Genomic DNA, 22437 nt, shown 5'->3' with positions numbered 1-22437 from the left:
TGTCCTGTGATCTGAGGTTGCTGTTGCAAGCGCATCGAACATCTCCCTCTGTCCAAACCTGTTTCCCTCGCTCCTTCATAGGGATGGTTCCTGCGAGCATTCCCCAGTAAAACTCCTGCATGCACATTTCACAGTCTCTGAGTGTTTTTCAGGAACCCGAATTGAAACAGTAAGTTATTGGACTCCTCTGAACTTCTGTTCTTTCACTTATAAAAGAGAGATGATAATTGCAAATATGTCAGAAATCCCTGTGGGGATTAAATGAGATAATGCACGCAAATTGTGTAGCAAATTACTTGACACACACTGAGCACTCAAAGGAATTCGATTTTAAGATCATTAATAAAATGAACACATGATTATCCCCATTTCATACATGGGGAAACTGAGGTGGGAAAGTTTAAGTAACTTTCCAAAGTCACATAGTAAAGAACGATGACCTAGGGGGTGGGATAGGGAAGGTGGGAGGGAGGCTCAAGAGGGAGGGGATACGGGGACATGTGTATGCATATGACTGATGCAGTTTGTTGTGCAACAGAAGCTAACACAGTATTGTGAAGAAAAAAAAAAGAGTGGAGCTGGGATTTCAGCCTATATATAGTTTTTTCTGCTACCACTTTATGTTGTCTCTGGTTCTTTGGAGGTAACGTGGAAGTTTTGATTAGAATAAAAAGTTTGTGGAGGAAGCTGAGAAGGGCAGGTAGAAGGTTGTCTTGGAGACTTATGGAAAGTGTGTGACCATCAGCTTCAGAGAGGCAGAAAGTATACCCAGGGAACAGATCTGTGTAAAGGCTTGTATGGGAATTGTATGAAAGAACGATAGAGCACTGGAATTGAATAAAACACCCCAAGCAATTGTTTGGACTGCCATTCATAATGCAGAAAGGGAAAAGTCACAGCTACGTTCCTCCCAGAAGTTTTACTGGTTTTCAGAGTTATTTTTAACTACTGGCCAAATTCTTAGAACTGGAGGAAAAAGCTATTTGATGTTTCGTTCTTTACACAATTTGCACAATCCGCAGGTGGTTTTATTTTTCCTTTTTCCTCTCCGGGATAATGGAAATAGCCATTCTCTTCGTAAAGGATTCTACTGAGCACCTCTGGTTGAGAGTAGAAGAAATATAAAATGAAAAGAAAAATGAATGAATTCTTGCTGTAGAATTGGGAACCAGCAGGAAACAACAGGCAAAGAGACAACATTTAAAACATCAGTGTGTCAGTTGTCAACATCCACTCCTCTGGGCGTTATTGTCCCCAAGACACTTCCTGTGGGCTGAGATCTCACTATTGGTTTGGGGCAGTGCAAGGCCCAAGAGCGAATCTGTGAAAGCCTCCTGATCTTTCACCTCTGGCTGCTCTGTGCTGGACCCCACAGACCATTTAAAGAAAGCAAACTTCACATAGATGGAGCATGTGGGTGGTAGCATCATTAGCTGCCCCAAGACACAGCCTAGAAACAGGAGAGGCTGGACGGTGCAATGGAGTGCAGATGGGCATCCTCCAGCTGGAAGAGAAGGAAATTCTCTCAGGCTGAATCAGGGGGACTTAGAGGCTACTAGAGTTCATGTGATGGGTAACAGAAAGGAACTTCTAACCAGGAGCTGTCATGTGCAGCAAGTCACACTTGTCTACAGATGCAGATGGATCATGGCCTCTACAGGTAAAGAATTGGAAGCTTTGGGCAGGGAGAGTAAAAATCCAGTTTTAGAGGGGCTTCCCTGGTGGCGCAGTGGTTGAGAGTCCGCCTGCCGATGCAGGGGATGTGGGTTCGTGCCCTGGTCCGGGAAGATCCCACATGCCGCGGAGCGGCTGGGCCCGTGAGCCATGGCCGCTGAGCCTGCGCGTCCGGAGCCTGTGTTCCGCAACGGGAGAGGTCGCAACAGTGAGAGGCCTGCGTACTGGGGAAAAAAAAAAAAAATCTAGTTTTAGAGAACTTTCCACCCAAGGCCACCTTTGGCTAAGGGTAAGTGCTAAACTGTCGCCCCATCCTGCTTGCAGATCCAAATTTCAAGATTCTCCCTTCCATCTCTGGCCCTGAGTGGAATAAATCATTCTGAGGAAACAGAATAATCATTTTATGCAAATGACCTGTGTTATAGTGCTAGAAAAGCCAAGAGAAAAAACCTGAAAAGTATTAGACACGATTAACACATTCAAAGTATTCATTAAGGTGGTGAGTTAAGACGTGAGTGTGTAGTTTTCATATATATGGTAGAAAAGGCAGCCAGCCAATGGAAGGAAAAATCTTACGCACAAGAGCAACAAGGTGTGTAATACACTCGTGAATGACAGTAACAAGAGGTGCGCCAGATCTTCAGGAAAAAAGAAAAAGGAAAACTTGGTAAGGGCCACATACAGATGAGTAAGAGAAGAGGTTCACCTTGTTCTTTGATGGAAAGACTCTACAATTTATAAGATGTACATTTTCTCTACGTCGATTTATACATACGGTGTAATTCCTATCAACAACCCAGCAGAATTTTTCTTGGACTCTGACAAAAGGATCCTAAAATTCATCTAGAAGCCTCATTTTATTTAAAAAAACCCTGGAAAAATCTTTAAAAAAATAAGAAGAATATGGGGGACTTGTTCCATACAATGCTACTACAGTATTAACACATGAAGTACCAGGTACAAAAACACAGACAGTTCACGCTGGCTGAGAGAGAGTCAAGAAACAGATTCATGTGTATAGGAGAATTTGATTTACAAAAGATCACAATTCAAATCAACTCTGGCTACCCAGACACAACTATTTTGGGAAGATAATCTGAAAAAAAAAGGCTTCAATATCCTATAATTTGTATCTCCTTTGAGTGAACAATGTTAATTGTACAGATATATTCAAAGGATACGCATCTTTTTGTTCTTAAAATTAAAAAAAAAACTTAAAACCTGTTAGAGAATTTTAAACTAAAAACTTATGGATGGCACACCTAAAAATGCAATATTACGCAGTCATTAAAATAATATGTTGTTATGTCCAAATAAAATTTTAAAAGCAGTATGTATGGTAGGATCTTGTTTTGGGGTGTGTGTGTGTGTGTGTGTGTGTGTGTGTGTGTGTGTGTGTCTATTTATTTTAGCAATGTATATATTCTAAGAAAAGAATATGGCAGAGGCTAATAGGACTCATTCTGGGTGGTGGGTAACTAAATTTTATTTTTATACTACTTCTATGGATCTTATGAAGTGCACACAGTGATCATGTGTGGCTCAGGGAAATAAACATTAATAATAAAGGGGAGACTCAAAACCCCTCATTGCTAGAGCAGGTCTGCCTAGTTTGCTGAATCATACAATTAATGACATCACCGTTTGTCCTACTTATCCAGCCATATGACATACATCCTAAGCGGAAGCACTCTCAGGGAGCAGCAGCGTCTTGGAAGACAGTGAAAAATCTGAACCCTGTTTAATTTCCTATTTGTCTCACCTGAAAACTGAGCTTCAACTTCAAAGCCCATCTGTTCAGATTGCCTTATGTAGTTGAGCCAAGGCAGACATCGTGGCATCTTCTTGACCTTTCGTTCTGATTGCAGGCATCAGTCATTTGAACAATGCTTCTGTGCCTCTTAAAACCAGAACAAGAAGAATTGCGCTAATACAAAGACCAACTGGAGCTGGATTCCAGGAAGAAAACGATAAGTGTTTTTATGCCCGCAAACGTCTATGCTCTCCCTTGCCACTAAACACTATGTAACTGATACATTTCCTTGTGCTTCAAAAGCCAAGAACTTATATCTGAGTTCAGTGTCCATGTATAGACAAGATAAATGATAGACAATTTCTATTTCTGCATTTTTTCATACTTTTAAAATGGGCTTTTTTGCATTTTTTTAAATCTTAAGTTATGTTCTTTCATATTATTTAGTTCCATAAATAGCTTGAAATCCTTTTGGAAGAAAGTTAGATTTGGGAGCCCTTCCCAGGGAGGCTGAGAACAGAAACTGACCTTCAGAGATGTGTATAGTGAGCCTGGCTTGTAAGGAGGCACAGTGACAGTGACAGAGCCAGTGCCCCAAGATCGAAACTCAGTTCCACAGCAGCAGTAGGGGTTGTCCTCCTAGCGGCAACGCTGGCAGGTGCAGTGGGGTCTGTCTGACCTTCTCTCACTTGTAAGGCCATAAAAGGGAGCACTCCTAGCCCTGAAAACTCAGGCCTCAGCCTCCAGGAGCATTGAAGCCAGAGGATGGGGAGCCTGCAGTGGGTGGAGGCATCTGAGCCAAGGATGGTGTCTCTTCCAGCACATGTAGGGCTGCAGGCACTGACAGCGAGGACCAGTGGTGGTGGCTATGGTTGCAGTGGGGATGTTCACTCCATCACTCAGTGACAGGGAGCCCTTTGTGTTATGAAGTTCCTACTGCTCGCTGCTCAACAGGCCAATAAATTGAGCCACTATTTGTTGAGACAAGGAATAGCAACTTTATTTGGAAAGCCAGCAGACTGAGAAGATGGTGGACTCATGTCCCAAAGAACCATCTTACCCAAGTTAGAATTCAGGCTTCTTTTCTACTAAAAGGGGAGGGCGTGTGGCTGGTTGTTGCAATCTTCTTGGTGTATGAATCCTTTGTTCTTGTAGCTGTCCAGTTTGGTCTTGTCACAATGTTCCTATAAGCCTCCAACAAGACAAATATTATTCTCTGTTCTGCAACTTTTTATCTCTATATGAATGGAAAAGGGTTATACCTTTAAGGATCAGAGCCTTGAGAATGGGGTTTCATTGCCTATATTTCAGGCTGTAGGCAACATTCTTTTACAAAGATGCAGAGCCAGCATGACTAAGCACAGGCAACAAGAGTTAGAGCTAAGGAATAGATCCAGTATGGAGTCAAGTTTGTTCTTCTCTGTTACATTTGTTCTTCTCTGTTACATTCTCTGGCTCCAGGGCTTCCGATCCTTCATCAATGCCCCAGACACTCATGGCCAATCTGCCAATTCATTCAACCTACTCTGACTTGAGAGCCCCATGCCCCTGTGGTCCAGCCTCTGCCTACCAGGTGCAGAGAGTTATCCAGGGGTGTATGCACAGGTATCCAAGTGCAGAGATGAACAGCTGGGAACTTGTTGCTGAAACTTGGCCTCTGTTCACCGGTGCCTAATAGAAACATGGAGACAGAGTTTTGGGTGGAGTAGAAAAGAGTAGCTCTTATTATTTTGCCAGGCAACGGGGGCCACAGTGGGCTAATGCCCTCAAGACTGTGTCCTGCCCTGGAGGGGGTAGTGAGGAGTCATAGTGTTCAAGGAGCAGGGCATGATCAGCTTGTGGTTGTTCTTATGACTGGTTGGTGGTGAGGTAATAGGGAGTCAGCATCATCAACCTTCTGTTTCCAACCAATCTGGGGTCTATGTTCTTACGGTCAGCAGCTTTCATCTGGTAGGAATGTGTCTCAGGCCTTTATCTCTATCTTTCAGGGAACTGTGAGTTTGGTGATTCTGCTATGTGACGGACTTATAGTCTAAATTGTTACCAGTTCCCCGGCCCAACAGCTATTCTTCGTTTTTACATTTTCTCATTTCCCAGTCATTAACTCTTGAGTCAGCCTTTTACTTCAAAAGACAAGGACACAGGGGCTTGTACACGGTTTCTAGTTCTCCTCCCAGGGAAGTCTCACTCTGGTCTTACCTGTCTTTCAATTGGAGGGTTTATCTGTCGCCTGCCTCTCAACCCCCATAATATCTCACACCAGTGCCTGTCACTTAATGCCCAGTGGTGATAGTTGCTGTTCTTGTTTTTTTTCTTTTTCTTTCTTGTATAAATAGTATAAATAATGTTGCCTAATAGTCTATGCTGGAAGGGCATCCTGGTCTTAGTTCAAATTTGCCCCTAAATAACTGGGTGACCTTGGGCAGGACAACAACCTCTTTAGGTCTCAGGAGCTTCCTAAGAAAAGGAAAATAAAAAAGAAAGAAGAAAGAACAATAGATAACATAATGCAGACCACAGAGCACTTTTCCTTAAAGTGGGTCACACAGAACACCAAATCTGTGGGATGTTAGTAAGTGTTATGAGACAAAAATATATCTGTGATCAAATGACCTTGATAAACACTGGATTAAATGAAGCAAGGTGATCTGGCATTGAGACAGAGCCTAAGCAGGAGAGAAGGTGAGAGAGAGAGGTTATCCTGTCTGATGACTCTGCAGTTTCCACTTTTCCGCAAATGCTTATATGGCTTTCAGAGGGTTCTTTGATGGCCCTACATCCTTACAATGGATACCCCTCTTCTCATACCAGCCTGAGTAGTTTTCTGCTCCCTAGGCCCAGACGATCACCAACAAATCCCTTCACCAGTGCTGAAAATGAGGAAAGCCATTCTCTGGCCCATCTCTCTGCCACTGTGTCTCTCTGTGCATCTGCTCCCTTCACTTCTAAACAACATCCTCTGCTTCTCCATTTCACAAGTGGCCTTTAATGGCTGACCCATGACCTTTCAGCTCTGGTGTCACAGTACTTTCACGAATTGCCAGGAAAGGTCTTGATTGGTCCAGTTCATCTTTCTGAGCTCAGCCATAACTCATGGGCAGCCAACCAATGGACGGGTTACCCTTGAATCAAGTCCCATCCCTCGCTCAGCTGGCCCTGTTCAAGGGCCTTCAGGGACATCAGATTCCTTGAGATGGGGACATGAGCAGGTACCTCAAAACCTGCCACTTCAGTCCTTGGGGTGGGGGTGGGGAGGACCTAGAGAACTTGGACACTCAGGCACCACAACTCATCATATTGTCTTCTTGGTCTGGAATTCCCGAGGTCCATCCCCACACCCATTCTCCCCTTTATATCAGTTACCTATACTTCATAACAAACCACTCCAGAAGTTAGCTCATAAACCTTTAGGTCAGCTGAGCAGTTCTGGCCTGGCCCAGGCTTGGCTGATCTTGGCTGGGCTAGATCAGCAGCTGTGGTCAGCTGGCAGGTCAGCTGGGCCGCTGGTTTAGGATGGCCTCACTCACGGTTTTGCAAGAGATTGGATGTCAGCCATGGTGATGGAGGATCCTGAGCCATGTGTCTCTGATCCTTCAGCAGGCCAGCCTGGATTTGCTCACATGCAAGGGTCCGGAGCTGTCTCTGCCTCACAGATGTCTCTTCTAAGTTCTCTTTTAACCATATTCACTGCTCTTTCTACCCTGATGCCCAGCCAGCCTGCCCTCCAGCTTAATAGACCTTTCCTTTCTTCTGACCCCGTCACAAATATTGAGCATTTATACCCCTCCCTGGATTGCCAGATTTAGCAAATAAAAATATGACAATATTAATTTGAATATTGTATAAACAACAACCACCTTTTTTTTTTTAAAGTAGAAGTATGTCCCAAACATAGCATGGGATATACTTAAACTAAAAGATTACTTGTTGAAAATTTTTTTTCTTTTTGGTACGTGGGCCTCTCACTGTTGTGGCCTCTTCCATTGCGGAGCACAGGCTCCGGACGCGCAGGCTCAGCGGCCATGGCTCACAGGCCTAGCCGCTCCACAGCATGTGGGATCTTCCCGGACCGGGGCACGAACCCGCGTCCCCTGCATCGGCAGGTGGACTCTCAACCACGGCGCCACCAGGGAAGCCCCTACTTGTTGAAATTTAAGTTTAATTGGGTGTTCTTATTTTGTCTGTTAACCCTCCCCTCCCACAAGTCCTCCTTGGCCCAGCCTCAAGGGAGAGGAGAGGGTGCTGGGCTGCTTCTAGGATGGGCAATGATCCTCTATAACCAGCAGGGGGCAGGGCTAGTCTTCGATAATAGGGCAGTGGGTATGGGATCAACATCTTCTCAGTCTCTCTCTCCTTGTAAATGGTGGGTGATAAAATGTAGGCTGAGGGGACACATTATTTGAGAGATCTCAATTACTTTGAGAATCAGTTCCCTCTCAAACATGAAGCCGACCAAGGCATCACCATAGATACACAAGATTCGGTATCGCCTCATTAATCTTACTCTATTTGGTGCTGAAGTCCATGGGCTTCTGGGCCCAGGCTATCCTGGTATTATTTAAACATTTAGCAACCTGGATGCTTTATAGGTATTTCAAACTGGTGGCCCACAAGCTGAACTCAGGATTTGGATTTGGGCCTATGTGTGCAGACCCAATCTTATGTCCAGCCCTCTCCCCACATAGGAGAAGGCTCTGCTATGACACTCACTTTCTAACATCTCTGTATAACTACAGCAGTCAGTCCAGGCCAGAGCCCTTCAGGCAGGCTTTCAAGAGGGTCATCCCTTCCTCTAACTTGGGGGCGGGGAGGGCTTTCTTTCTTGAATGGACCCCTCCCCCATCACACTTGCAGCATGAGGCATTGGGGCAAACATATCCCCTCTCAGTCTGCTCTTTGAGTACATTCTCATCCCACACTCCCTCATCCCTCCATCTACCACAGGCTTTCTATCTTGAACCGTCTTAATGGTAGGATTCCAGATTTGGGTTTGGGCTTTGGAGGAAACAGTTCTTGTGGGTCTGAGGCAGATGTCACTGGGCCCAGCTCAGCTGACCAGGGTTTTGTGGATGATATCGGTTCAAAGCCATTGCCAACAGTGAAACAAACCTTGGATTTCCATTTGCCTTTTGCATCTTGTTCAAGCATCACTATCAGGAAACTCTTGGAGAGGTGGGACTGTGAATTGGAGTAGACCATGGGGGTTTCCAGATCCCTGCCCTTTTACAATTTTAATAGCACACTGGTTTCTAACACATTAGTGAACAAAATAAATACAAACCCGCTTCTACAATGTTGAGAGATCCAGAGAAGAGGTAACAAGATTTCTCATTACCAAGGATCTTCTCACACAGTGGAGTTGCCATTGGGTATTGCAGATGAGTGTGGGGTGGTGTGGTCAAGGTTCCCTAGAGAAAAAAGAATTTGAAAAAGAATAGATACATGTATATGTATAACTGAATCACTTTGTTGTACACCTGAAATGAACACCATATTGTTAATCAACTATATGCCAATATAAAATAAAAAGTTAAAAAAAATTAAAACCAGTAAAAAAAAAAAGAAAAGAAACAAATGCCTAGATGCAGTTGGGTCTATTACATGTTTTATGTACTGGTTCATTGATCTGTCTCTTTTGGCATCAGTGCAATTTTGCTTTAATTAATAAAATAAGATCAAGTTAAAAATCTATCAGTCCATCAGTAAATAGTCTGTATATAATCAGCTACTGTGTTTTTGGCAAATACAAATTTATTACTATTCTTTTCCATAAAGAATTGCATTTTATTCTTGTTTATTATTACACAATGGTCTCTTCTAAAAAGAAAAAAAAAGTTTCCCTATAGAGAACCAATAAGAGAGATTATTTCTATGTATGTATGTATGTATCTATCTATCTATCATCTTTGTTTATTGGAATTTGCTCAAGTGACTATGGAGGCTGGCAAGTCCCAAATCTGCAGAGCTGATGTCCTAGCGTGAGGGCCATCAGGCAAGTGAATTCTCCCTTCCTCAGGGGAGGGTCAGTTTTTTGTTCTATTCAGGCCATCAGTGAACTGAATGAGGCCCACTCACATTATGGAGGACAATCTGCTTTACTTAGTTTATTGATTTAAATGTTAATCTCACCCCAAAACCACACAAACACTCAGAATAATGTCTGGACACCAAATGTCTGGGCACTCCATGGACCAGCCAAGTTGACACCTAATATGAGGTTATTACAGTGGGCGTGGAATCGTAGCATGGGCTTCTCTTTGTAAGAATACATCTGGCGTCTGATAATGGGAGAGAGTCTAATATCAGACTCATCCTTCCTCAAGAAAACTATAAATGCTGAATAAAATAAAAAATATAGATGGTTAAAGGTACTGGAGAACAATGGAGAAGGATGAGATAAGGATGGGGAGAAGATTCCAGAGAGAAAGGAATTGTGTTATAGTGAAGCTAACATTTGCTGCTGCCTTTTCCCTCTGGGACTTTTGCTGATTCGCAATCTGGGGCACAGGACACAGTGGCTTAGAGCCTATAATAGTGTCACTAGGCTGGGGAAACAAAAACGGGAGTTCAGAAGCAACCAGAAGTTAGGACTCGAGGGACCAAGTTCCTAGAGAATAGAGAACCACAAGGAAGTGAATCCAGTGTTCTGCATACAATTTCCCTTCAAAGAATTTTCTGACTCCTGAGTGGTGAATGTATGGGATGAGATGCTGAATAATCATGACAAAGTCACCAGCTAAAATAACACAGATTTTAGTAGGCTCATAGTACTCAGGAAACAAAAATTTGTGCGTGAACACGTGAAGGGGCCAGGGCTCTGGAAAACAGCCACACTTTCAGTGGATACCTCCTCACTGCTACATTACGGGGGAGGCCAAATAAACCTGACCCCAAAAGAGACTGAAACCCAGTCTGTACTCTATCTGCCTGAGAGAAGAAAATCAAATCTCCTCTTGAGGAAGGAAATAGCCACAGCTACATAATTTTTGATATACATTGTTCGGCATCTAATAAAAAATGACCAGGCATAACAAATAACAGAAAAAAATAACTGAAAATGAAAAGCAGAGAATAAACACTCACAGGTATCTAGATATTGGAGTCATCAAACACAGACTTCAACCATGATTATTCTGTATAATAAAATAGATGAAACGATAGAAAATTTCACAGAGAAGTGGAATCCATAAAAAGAATCAAAACTCTAGTACTAAAAAATTAAAATATCTTCAATTAAGAATAAAATAGAGGTATTTAACAGCAGATCAAACGGAGCAAAAGAGAGCAGAAGTGAGAGATGGGCAAGTAGAAAGTATCCAGATTAAGCCCAGAGAGAAAAAAGAATAGAAAATGCAGGAAAGCACATAAGAGACATATGGGACGTGCCTGGAACCTCTAATATATGCATGACTGTGGTCCCAGAAAAAGAAAAAAATGGGAATAGAAGCAATGTTTAAAGAGACAGTCTCTGAGAATTTTTCAAAACAGACATCAAATTGCATTTTCAAGAAGTTATATGAACCCCAAGCCAGATTAATACATGAAAAACTGTACCTAGCGACATCATTTTAAAGCAGGTGAAAGACCAAAAAAAAAGAGAGGAGAGAGAGAATGTAAAGAAGCCAGAGGGGGAAAAATTCATTACCTTCAAAGGATTATAAAAATTATAGATAACTTTTCAACTAAAAATGTGAAAGTCAAATATAATGGAGTGACATATTTCCAGCACTGAAAGAAAACATCTGCCTACTTAAAGTTCCATACCCGGTAAAATTATCCTTCAAGAATGAAGGCAAAACAAAGGTGTTTTTATCTGAATCTGTCTGGTTCCTTGAACAGGAAAACAGAGGCACTGCAAGTAGTTTTTCTAATAAAGGGTTTTATTATAGGAACTGGGGATCCCATGAGTGTGGGTGGATTGGGGCCGGTATGAAGTTCTGGAAGACTGCAGCTGGGGGAACAGAGAAAGTCACCAACTACTTTAGCCTGAACTACTGGAGTGGACAGGATGGCAAACAAACATTGAAAGCAAAACAAATTAAAACAAGCTAACAAGGACTTCTGACAAACAAAGCTGGAGGGCTTGACTTAATATCAAGACTTACAGAGCTGCGATGATTAAGATGGTGTAGCACTGACGCAAGAAAAGACAAAGAGTTCAACAGAAGAGTAAGTAGGAGTCTAGAAAACACCCTCTCCTACTTGGACAACGTTAAAGCTCTCAGCTCTGTTCCTGGCTGGAATGAAGGGAGAACATTTGTGCCCATTTTCGTGGACTCTGTGATACTCATGGAAACTTGAGGTAGGGTGACAGTGGCTTTAATGCTATTTTCCCCACAGGGTCCTGTGTATTCGTGTAGGTTGTACCTGGCCAGGGGCTTAGTTGAATGTTCAAAGCCTATTTACCTCCTTTGACCCAGGGGCAACATAAGTGTAGCAAGGACTCAATGGCATGGCAGAAATGGTTCAAGACCCACCAAAGAGAATCACAAGATCTTTAAAAATATACATTTTAGGGAGTTGTTGACTTACCTTGAAAGTGATCAGGTTCTTCATGAACTTAGGTTACCAGGGAGGAAGTGTTGGTGGCAGGGATAGATTGACACATGTATACACTGTTATACTTAAAATAGATAACCAACAAGGACCTACTGTATAGCACAGGGAACTCTGCTCAGTATTCTTGAATAACCAAAATGGGAAAAGAATTCGAAAAAGAATAGATACATGTATATGTATAGCTGAGTCACTTTGCTGTACACCTGAAACTAACACTACATTTTTAATCAATTATACTCCAATATAAAATGAAAATTAAAAAAAGAAAATGATCGGGTTCTTCTAGATGGTTAAAAGTTCAGTTTGAAGTATAAATACATATGGAATCTCCACTTGGGGAGAAATTTACTCAATGCACAGATGACTGAAAGTGACAGCTTAAGATGGGAAGGAAGAAACAACTCAGTGAATGACACTAACAATAATGTTTCTAGAGAAGACCTGCAGGCTGTCATCCACGTGTGCCTCTACAGTCTCAGCCCTGATCTCTGGGCCAGCGGTTCCCTCTGGGCGCCACAGTGCTGTCACGGTGAATGTCCCTGTCACAGCAAATGTCCCTGCAGCAAGAGCAGTCTTGCCCTCCAGATGGAATCTTTCATGCCTGGGCAAAGTCCCTGAAGGCTCTCCATCTACACCTTTGGGTTCTGAGGATGTGCTACCTATATGGTTTAACTGGGAGGGTTCACATCTGGCACCTGGACCAGTGGCCACTTGGGGGATTTGGACATTCCCTAGAGCTGAGCTATGTTCTGTGAGAATAAAGGACAGCCCTGAGGGCTGGGGCAGCCAAAAGAATAGGGTGGAGATGAACAAATGTTCATTGAGCACCTATGGTTTACCAGGTGCTTAATGCTTCACATTCGTGACCTCATTTGATTTTCACAATTCTGTAGCTCAGGTTTTATGTTTTCCATTCTTCAGAAGAGACTGAGGCACAGCGGGATCAAGCATCATGTCCAAGGTTGGCTGACCAGTGGGAGGTGGCAAGAATGCACTAGTGTCCGGAAGTCTGCCTCAACGCTGGCATCCAAAGCCTCCAACCCTTTACCTCCAAATCCCTCTCCTGCGTGACCTTCCACTGTGACCCTACATGAACTTTCTGTTGCTGCAAAACTGGTTTTCTCTTCCTAGAACATACATTTTTCTTTCTTTTCCCTGGTGGCCTTTGCCCATAGCGTGTCTCTTCCACCCTCTCCGGGACTATCTTACCCTCTTTCCCTTTATTTAAGGCTTCCCTTGTTTTCAAGACCCAACTCAAGTCTTGCCTCCTTTGGGTGGTCGTGGGGGAGTTCTACCACTTGCGATTTTTGGTACAGCTTCTTCCTAGACATGTACCACGCACAGCCACCCTCTAGGTCTCGACACTGACTTCATTGTGGGGATGTATTGTCACATGTATGGTACATACATGCAGCTAAGATGGCATTTCTGAGTTTCCCCACCACTTCCAGATTGATGCCTTTTTAAGACTGGGGGGCACACTTGTGGGAGTAGGACTTCTGACCTCTAAACAATGCATCATTGCCTCTGAATACTGCCCCCGCATTCATCCCACTGACCAAGATTGTGCCTTAAGCCCACTCTCTCACCAGGACATGTCAACCCTTCCACTTTCTTTGATCTTGGGGTTGTCCTTGGGCGTTTGATCTCCATTTCTGGATTGGCCCATTGTTGCATTGGCCTATCCTCACATCCCTTTCTTTTCATAGAACATGTCTTAGAGCCCCTGCCCTGGCTTCAATCTCCTCTCAAGGTGAACTAACTCCTGACATCGAGGCAATGACGTTTCAGGATGACCTCACTTTGCTGCATAGCCAAGATTGGCCACTATGAAGTGAGAGACTCGCTTATTCCTCCTGATATCCTTTGTGCCTTTTCCTAGGACCCAAAAGACACTCAGGAAAGACCAGCAGTGGCGGCAGAAGTGGTGGACGTCTCTGAGGAGACCATAATCGGAGGCTGTTCTCACCTCCAAATTTCTAACCACAGTTGACACTAGATTGGAGGAGATTGTAGAGTGAATGACTGACCGCTGCTCTGCGTGCTCACCCCCACCCCCCGTAAGCATCGCCCCTCACTGTTCACAAAACCCAAGGCCAACTTTATTAGCATTTTTGCACACTGATTAAATGGTCCTCAGAGCAACCCTGAGATGCAGGCTGGCGCTGGCCTTCCTGTTTTTCAGGGAGGGGACAGGACACCCCCTGGCCTCCTACCACCGTCACCCCGCAGCTGGGTTGACGACTTTTCCCAGGAAGAGTAGGCTCTGGGTGGTCACCTCCCAAAACAGCACCAGGAAAGGTCGGTTGAAATGGGCGTGTGGGGCCGACGTTGCGTTCAGAGACTGGGGCTGGGAGAGGAGGCCGGAGGCCACACCTGCCTCTGTTCCCCGCTCACTCACGTCCACTGCCGCCTTGTGTGACACCTAGAAGGAGAGAAGAGGGGCAGAGACAGCGTCAGGGCAGGGCGTTTCGAGGGGCTGATGCCACCTCACACGGCACGAGGGAGATGGAAGCGGAGTCACCCCGTTCAGGTCCCACCTTCCCAGGCAGCACTCCAACCTTTATTTCATTTCCCGCCCCGTTCCGGTTTCTCCGCCTCCATCATTTCCTGGGAGTCACCCTGACCGTTCTGTTTGTTCTTTGAAGGGGAGACAGATGGGCCTGAACAGGGCTGAAGGCTACCTGAGCATGCACCAGGCTGCAAAAACCCAACAGCGACTTTTAGGGGCATTTCCCAAGCACCTGGGTGCACGTGGCACAGACCCAAGGACATTTTCTGTCATTTTCTGCTACGAGCTGCATTTGCCCTCTCTTAGCCTCAGTTTTTTCATCTTTAAAATAGCTTGCTCACCTAATTGGCTTTATTTATTTTTTATTGGAGTATAGTTGCTTTACAATATAGTGTTAGTTTATACCATACAGCAAAGTGAATCAGCCATATGTATACATATATCCCAATTAGATTAGGAGCTCCAAAACAAAAGCACTCGCATTTTAGAGATACGATGAAAGGTGCTCCCAGCTTAAAAAAGATTTGCAGTTTAGAATGTTTCAATTGATGGATCAAGGTCCTGATTTGATAGGGCAAGTATGATTATAAATTAAAGAAACTTTTTAAAAATGGTTCTGAAGAACCTAGGGGCAGGACAGGAATAAAGACGCAGACGTAGAGAATGGACTTGAGGACACGGGGAGGGGGAAGGGTAAGCTGGGACGAAGTGAGAGGGTGGCATGGACATATATACACTACCAAATGTAAAATCATAGCTAGTGGGAAGCAGCCGCATAGCACAGGGAGATCAGCTCGGTGCTTTGTGACCACCTAGAGGGGTGGGATAGGGAGGGTGGGAGGGAGGGAGACGCAAGAGGGAGGAGATATGGGGCCATGTGTATATGTATAGCTGATTCACTTTGTTACACAGCAGAAAGTAACACACCATTGTAAAGCAGTTATACTCCAATAAATATGTTAAAAAATAAAATTTAAAAAAAAGAAATTTTTTTTAAAAAACATGAAAAGAAAAATGGATTGCTCAGCCTGAATCAATGGTTTTCAAAATAAGCTCAGTGAAACCAGGTTGTGTGATGTGCCGAGCCCTCCACTGGGCTCCATGAAAAGAATTCTGTTTTTTTAAAACCTCATTTTCACACAACTCCTTAGGAAGGATTCTGAGGCTTTAACTAAAAAAAGTTGAAAAACATTGGTGTTCACAGTCTCTTTCATTTCCATAAAGGTCTATGAAGAGATAAATCTAACATCTGAGGTCACTGTGGAAGAAATTCTGTAAAAAACTAAACTATTTCTTTTCCTTTTTGTTTACCTTCTCCACAGAGGGTGCACATACGCGCACACACACACACACACACACACACACACACACACACACACACACAAGACCACAAGAACCAAGTTCCTTGGTTTCACATTCCAAATCTCAGCTGGTCTTTCCCAAATAAAAGAGAGTAAACTTTCCTTATGAAATTTCTAATAAAGACCCAACTGATAATGACTCTATCTTAGGAAGATGATGGAAGAACAGAGAAGTGTCTTTTATTGCCTTCCCTCCTGTGAAAAATTGCATTATTATTCTCAAGTATGAACTCTCCCTTCCTGTAGGATCTCATCAGCCCTCGCCCATGCCTTGTGGCTTACAGTACCTCCTGCAGGAGAACATGAGCCCACCTCATTGACGGTGGTCTTGACTGTGGGACTTGTTTTAGCCAATGACTTGTGAGTGGCCTTGACAGAGACCACACGTAAGGAGAAGTGTTAAGAGATATAGCACATTATCTCTGCTTTTTTCCCACTGCTATAAGAATGGTATGTCCCAAATAGGAGCTTCTCCTTTGACCTACATTCTAGAAGGAAGAAAACATGAGAAGTAGATCTGTAGCCAGATGGTAGTGACACACCTCTGACATGTCATATGGCCAGGTAATAAATCTCTGTGATGATAAGGCACTGAGATTTGGGGATCATTTGTTATTGCAGCAAAACTGATGGATATATTTTCTGTTCATGCCCACTACTCTCTACAGCTATAACAAAGGTAGATAGAGTCTCACTCACTACCTGCCCTCGGAGGAAGTTTAAGGGATAAAAACAAGGCTAGTCCCACACCTGGGGAAACTCTGGCTCTGTGGATGACCCTGAATGTGTGTCTACTCTATTCAAGACTCCATCCTTGCTTTGAAGAATATAAAGGTCTAGAAGAAGGGGGTGGGGATGGAAAGAGAGATGCTTATGAAAAGAAGCCTTAAAGATTGTGATATTAAAAAAGCCAGAATAGAAAAAAGGGGGAACTTGACTTTCAAATGCACCTCATGTCAGAGGAGAAAAGACACCCCACCTCTGCCAACACACATCCACACTCACCACCTTACCCTGGAGATAGTTCTGTTGAGCTGCCCAGTGATTCCTGAGAAGTCAGCTTCTAAGTTGAATAAGCTGGTGAGACCAATATGGGGGAGTATCTCTTCCAGGTTATATGTTCCAGAAATGGAAAACCTTGGCAAATGCAAATCCAACAGGCTGGGGAGAGAATCAGACGGAGAAGCACTGCTGTCTTGTTATCTGTGCTGCTTTTGACATGTCTGGGGGCAGCCTGAGCTTTGGGAAGGAGATGTGCTTCTCAGAGTGTGGGAACCAGTCTTCTCATGACACTACCTGCTATGCCAGGACATTCCACAACCCAGAGCTTCCTTCTCTTCAGACCTCACAGAGAGTCTGTGTCTGGATCTGAGAAGACTCCTGGCATAGCCATAGGTCTTCATCTTTGTCACATTTCTGGAGGGCTTTCTAGGTGCCAGACATTGGATTACAAGGCTTCACTGATCAAAGCCATGTAATAACCATGGAAGTTAAGTACGGTTAACATTATCCCACCTCCATATCCAATTCATCAGCAAGCTCTGTTGGCTCAGATTCTGAACTATATCCTAAATCCATCTACTGGCAACCCCCTAATAGAAGGTACACCATCTCTCACCTGTCTGAGCTTCACAGCCTGTTGAAGATCTGATGAGAGATCATGCATGTACAGTGTGGGCACAAATCAATAGACTAACTCTCCCTCCTGTTATTGTCATGCCTTTGCCATCAGATTGCCATATTCCTTGTGCTACATTCGCAAGTTTCTTGTGACCCATAGAAAAGCTGTCCCTTTCTTCCTGGGATTATTCTCCTCTGGAATTATTGTCTGACACTTGCCATGACACCCGCAAGCTTGCTTATTTAATAGCCAGCTTGGAAACTTCTGCCTCGAATGAATTCAGATTAGAGATGCTAATTCAGGTTAGAGCATCTTTACCGGTTTAACTCCTGGGCCAATATGAGGGTCCTGATGTCTAACTGAAATGGGAGGTAGTTGGAAGTCAGGGGTTGAATGGTGAAAAAAAGGAAACAAATGTGGACAACAGAAAACAGGGCTTACTTGACATAATTTTTTCACAGATAGAACTTGGAGAGTAGGCCCTACCATGGAGGGGGCTTTGAGTACAGTCTAGCTGAGGGGTGTCTGTTAGAGAGCCCAACGCAGAGTAGGTGTTCAATCAGTGTAAATGAAGAAATGGAGTTACCAGGAAGCATGATTCCTCTGAAAAAACTCATCTTTCTCACAGCTGAATGGAGGGAAACCTGGCAGCCTGAATTTTCCATGTCTGAAAGCCCATTCAAATGCTGCCATGATATTGTAACCCTCGGGCACAAGAAATGGTATCAGGGAGCATCTGAGGTTTAGAAAAATAACTTGGATTGGTTTTGATTTTTGAAGGTCTAAGTGGGAGGTCAAAAGAGACCCTTCTTAAGGGAAAACCTACTGGTCTAGAAGATCCTATAGTATTTCCTCCTGTGATGGGGGAAGGGGCAGGTTCACTCCAAGGGAGTTTAGGAATATGGGGCTGGAATCAGAAACTGACCAGAGCTATGTAGATTCACAGACAACAGGACTAATACTTTAAATCCTGGCTTCTGTTCTTGACCTGTATCTCTTTTATTTGGTACTTGAATCTCTACCCCAAACAAAACACCCTTTCTCTATCCTTGATACCTCAATGTCACTGGGGTGCTGAGAGAAGGCTCCCGTGGACATGCAGGTGACTGATGCCTACCAGTTGGTGATGGTGGATTAAAGATGGCCATCAAGATGTTTAGTCTATACGCCCTCCGTCCCTTGAATCTGGTGGGTTGTGAATGATCTGATCAATAGAATATGGCAGAAATGACACTGGCAAATTTCTGAGCCCAGGCCTTAAGAGAGTGGGAGTCTTTACTTCCTGCCTTTTAGAACGCTCCTTCTTGGGGCCCTGAGCTGTCATATAACAATATCAACTGTGCTGAGCTGCTGTGCAGAAGCCCAAGCTAGCCTCATGGACATGCTGCATGGAGAGAGAGAGAGGTGCCTGCTTGGCCCTTAGCTCAGCCAGCCGGCCAGCCCAGCCTCCAGACATCTGAGTGGAGGAGTCTTCAATATTTCCCCCCTGGCCATCATCTGACTTCATCCTTGAGAGACCCAAGTGAGAACCACCCAGCTGAGCCCAGTCCACCACAGAACTGAGAGAGATACCAGATGGGTTTTTTTTCAAGCCATTCCATTTTGGGGTGGTTTGTTATCCAGCAAGAGGTAATTAGAACTTGAGGCCAGATTTTATCCCAGAGTGCCCCATAAAGGAAGATACACTTCAAGAATGGGTAGCTGGAGTCTAGGGAAATCAGAAAAGGCTAAAACCACTGTGAGAAAAACCACAAACCAAAAAGCAAGTGAGATGGAAGGGGGTAGGTAGAGATTCCCCCAAACTGGCAATTGGCATTTTGATTTTTACAATGTTTTTCTTGGTATTTAATTTTTTAAAGAAATGTTTTAATTAAAACAGAGGCACTCTTAAGAAATACCCACTGTTCTGTGGGGGTCATAATTATTCTTAATAATTGTCCTTGATCTGATTTGTTGCCTACACTTAACTACCTTCTGGTAGTAAATTATTATTTGGAGAAAAAGAGAAGAGCAAAGGCAGAAAGATGTCTGGGAGGGGATAAGAATGATTAATACCTGGTGAGCACTTCTCCTGCACCAGGTACCAATTTCATATTCTATACATATTAACTCGATTAATCCTCCAACCAACCAATGTGGTGGTTATCATGGCCCCATTTTACATGTGAGGAAATTCAAGGCCCGAAGAGAAAGAATTGCCCAAGACCACACAGTTGGTTAGCTGGTAGGGCAGTGAGCCAAGCCAGGGCTTAGGGTCTTGCAACTGGAGCTGATCAAGGCCTGCTCGAGTTCTTGAACAAAGTCCTTGCACTCTGGCACTTACCTGGGGAGGAGCAGTTGATCCCATTTCCTCAGGGTCTCTGGCTGCAGGGCAGCCTCTACCTGAGCCATCTTTCCCGGGTCAGGGAGGATCAGCAGGGCCAGGGCGTTTCCGCTGTATTCCATCTGGAGGACGGTGCAGGCCACCTCCTGGTCGTAGAGGAACCTGTGCATTTCCTTTTGGTGCATCATGGGGATGCGGAGAGAGGTCCTCTCATCCACAAAGAAGCTCTCTTGCTTCGGGGTCTGGTAGCGATTCAAAGGATGCTTCCACTTGGCTTAGAACAAAAAACCCACAAAACCATGAGAACACACTCTAAGAGAGCAAGTCTAGGCAGACATGCACTAAGCCACACTGGTTAGAGATGCAGAATCTGCCACAGACTTGTCCCCGTGTGCAGTATCTCGTCTCTTTCTACTTATAATCTCCACTGACAACCACCTCCTGACAGCACCGATCTTGGTGACAGGGAGAGGGGGCTGGTTCATCCTGTCCCTCACGCCCACTTCCAAGTGACCAGGTACTGCTGATTCTGCCTCCAAAGCCACACCTTGATTTGAGACCACTGTCTTACTTTGAACCATCTCACTAAGCTAACTTGTCTCTGTTCTTCCACCCTTATTCTCATTTCCCAAATTGTAGCCAGACTGAACTTTCTACAACAGGTATGTCACTGCACTGCTTTGAACGTTTTGGTGATTTGGGGATCCTAAGATAAAGTCTAGGGTTCTCAACACAGCCCCTGATTACTTTTTTTATTACAACTCTCAGCACTCCCACCTAGGCATTCCACTATTGTGTTCTATGCTCCAGTCCAACGAAATTTGTTTCTTGAAAGTCAATGGTAGCTCTTTTCCTTGGACCTTTCCTCACCTTTGGAGAATCAAAGATGATTCAGACTCAGACCGTAATGGTTGAACCCATGGATGTGAGGGATACACACCAACCCTAGGATAGCGGTAGCCTCTGGGGGGGGATGGAAGGAGGAAAATGGGACCAAGGGATGATTAAAAAGGAATTGAACTGTATCTGCAATATTACATTTTTTAAAAAAAATAAAAATCTGAAGTAAATAGTAAAAATGTTAATATTTGCTAATTCTTGGTGGGAGGGAGTGCATGGTGGATTCTGTCATTCTCTGCATATCTCTGTAGGTTTGAAATAGGCAATAATATAAAAAATAAAATATTTCTCTAAAAAAATGAAGTATTAATAGAAAAGTGAGATTGAGTGTCAGTGGTATTAAAAATCAGGATAAAACTAGAATAGGAAAAACATGGCAAGAGAAATCAAATATTGATAAATTAAGAAGTAGCCCTATAAGAACATTATTTAAATATACAGAGGCAACTTTCAGAAGAAACAGCTACAGGCTTCTAGCTAGGTGCCTTTTAGGGGCAGGGCTGGGGATGGAGGAGCCGGAGGTAGCCCTCACCTTTGAAGAACATGTAATTCAAGAGAACCATGAGCGTGTCTTGGGTGAGCTCCTCCAGGAAGTCCACGACCTGCCCATACGTTTGCTTCTTCACGAAGTCATTTATCTGCCTCCTAGTTGTATTAGAGTCCGTGAAATTGACAGAAAAAGCGAAAGCCCGGTACAGCTCCCTGATGTTGCCCAAAAAGTGCTGCTGAGGCTTCAGCTGCTTGTCCAGGAACAGGGAGCTGCCTACTTTCAGTTCAAGTTTGGGGCTGGGCAGGTCAAGGGTGTGGATGAGGCTCTGGAAGCCCCGGTGGATGTCAGCTTCTGGGGTCTCCGTGAGGTTGAAGCCGAGACCTTCCAGGATCTGAGCTGGAGTGTCAGCTTGCGCCCCCAGAGACAGCAGGGCCAGGGTGCTGGAGATGCTCACCGGGGAGAAGAAGATGTTTCCTGAGGTTTCTGCTGCCAGCTGCTTATATAGACGCAAAGCGAAGTTGGTAATGGTGGGTGTGATTTTGCGGTAGGCTGGGAGGGCTTCCGAGAGCTGGCCACGGGGAGCTTCAGGCACCCCCAGGCTCTTATCTCCGCGGGCAGGAAAGGGTTGCCAGTAGACAGAGGCCAGGATCCCCGCTCCCAGCAGCCACTGCCACGCTGGCCCCATCCTCTAAAAACAAGATGGTGAACACATCATTCTCCTTCATAAGTAGCTTCACATTTACATTTGTCAGGGGATTTACATTTACATTTACATTCAGCAAACCTCCCATCCAAACTGGATCCCACAGAGGTATCAGGCGGGGTATTGTAGAGCAGGGGTCCCCAACCCCTGGGCCGCACAGCAAGAGGGGAGCGGCGGGAAAGCAAGTAAAGCTTCATCTGCCGCTTCCCATTGCCTGCGTTACTGCCTGGACCATCGCTCCGCAAACTCCGTCCATGGAAAACTTGTCTTCCACGAAACCGGTACCTGGTGCCAAAAAGTTTGGGGACCGCTGCTACAGAGGGTGAGGCGGTGATGAGCCAGTGGGCTCCAGATGCTTTCCCCCAGGCTAGAGTCAGAGCGGCGGCCTCTTGTCTGCTTTACATATTGATTTGCCTGTAAGATTTTGCTGAGAAAAGGACTCTGGGCTATTAAAAAAAGAACTTCTGTGGTCTTTTCTGCCTGCATTCCTCCCTGCATCTATCTTTCCTCCCTCTCTTCCTTCCTTCCTTCCTCCCTTCCT

At 44.4% G+C, this 22437-nt stretch overlaps 1 protein-coding gene across 1 annotated transcript; it reads right to left on the bottom strand.

Annotated features, from left to right (window-relative positions):
• Positions 1 to 14207: 14207 nt before the first annotated feature.
• On the bottom strand, positions 14208 to 21878 carry SERPINA11 (serpin family A member 11). Its single transcript, XM_060165657.1, has 4 exons — positions 21236 to 21878; positions 19804 to 20077; positions 16873 to 17020; positions 14208 to 14411 (listed from the first exon to the last, which is right to left on the bottom strand). Exons 1-4 carry the CDS (start codon positions 21876 to 21878, stop codon positions 14208 to 14210), a joined length of 1269 nt encoding a protein of 422 aa, XP_060021640.1.
• Positions 21879 to 22437: the final 559 nt, after the last annotated feature.

This window comes from Lagenorhynchus albirostris, chromosome 1 (assembly GCF_949774975.1).
Source record: "Lagenorhynchus albirostris chromosome 1, mLagAlb1.1, whole genome shotgun sequence".
NCBI lineage: Eukaryota > Metazoa > Chordata > Mammalia > Artiodactyla > Delphinidae > Lagenorhynchus > Lagenorhynchus albirostris.
Note: the sequence above shows the minus strand (reverse complement) of the source record. Positions and strands in the feature narration are given on the sequence as shown.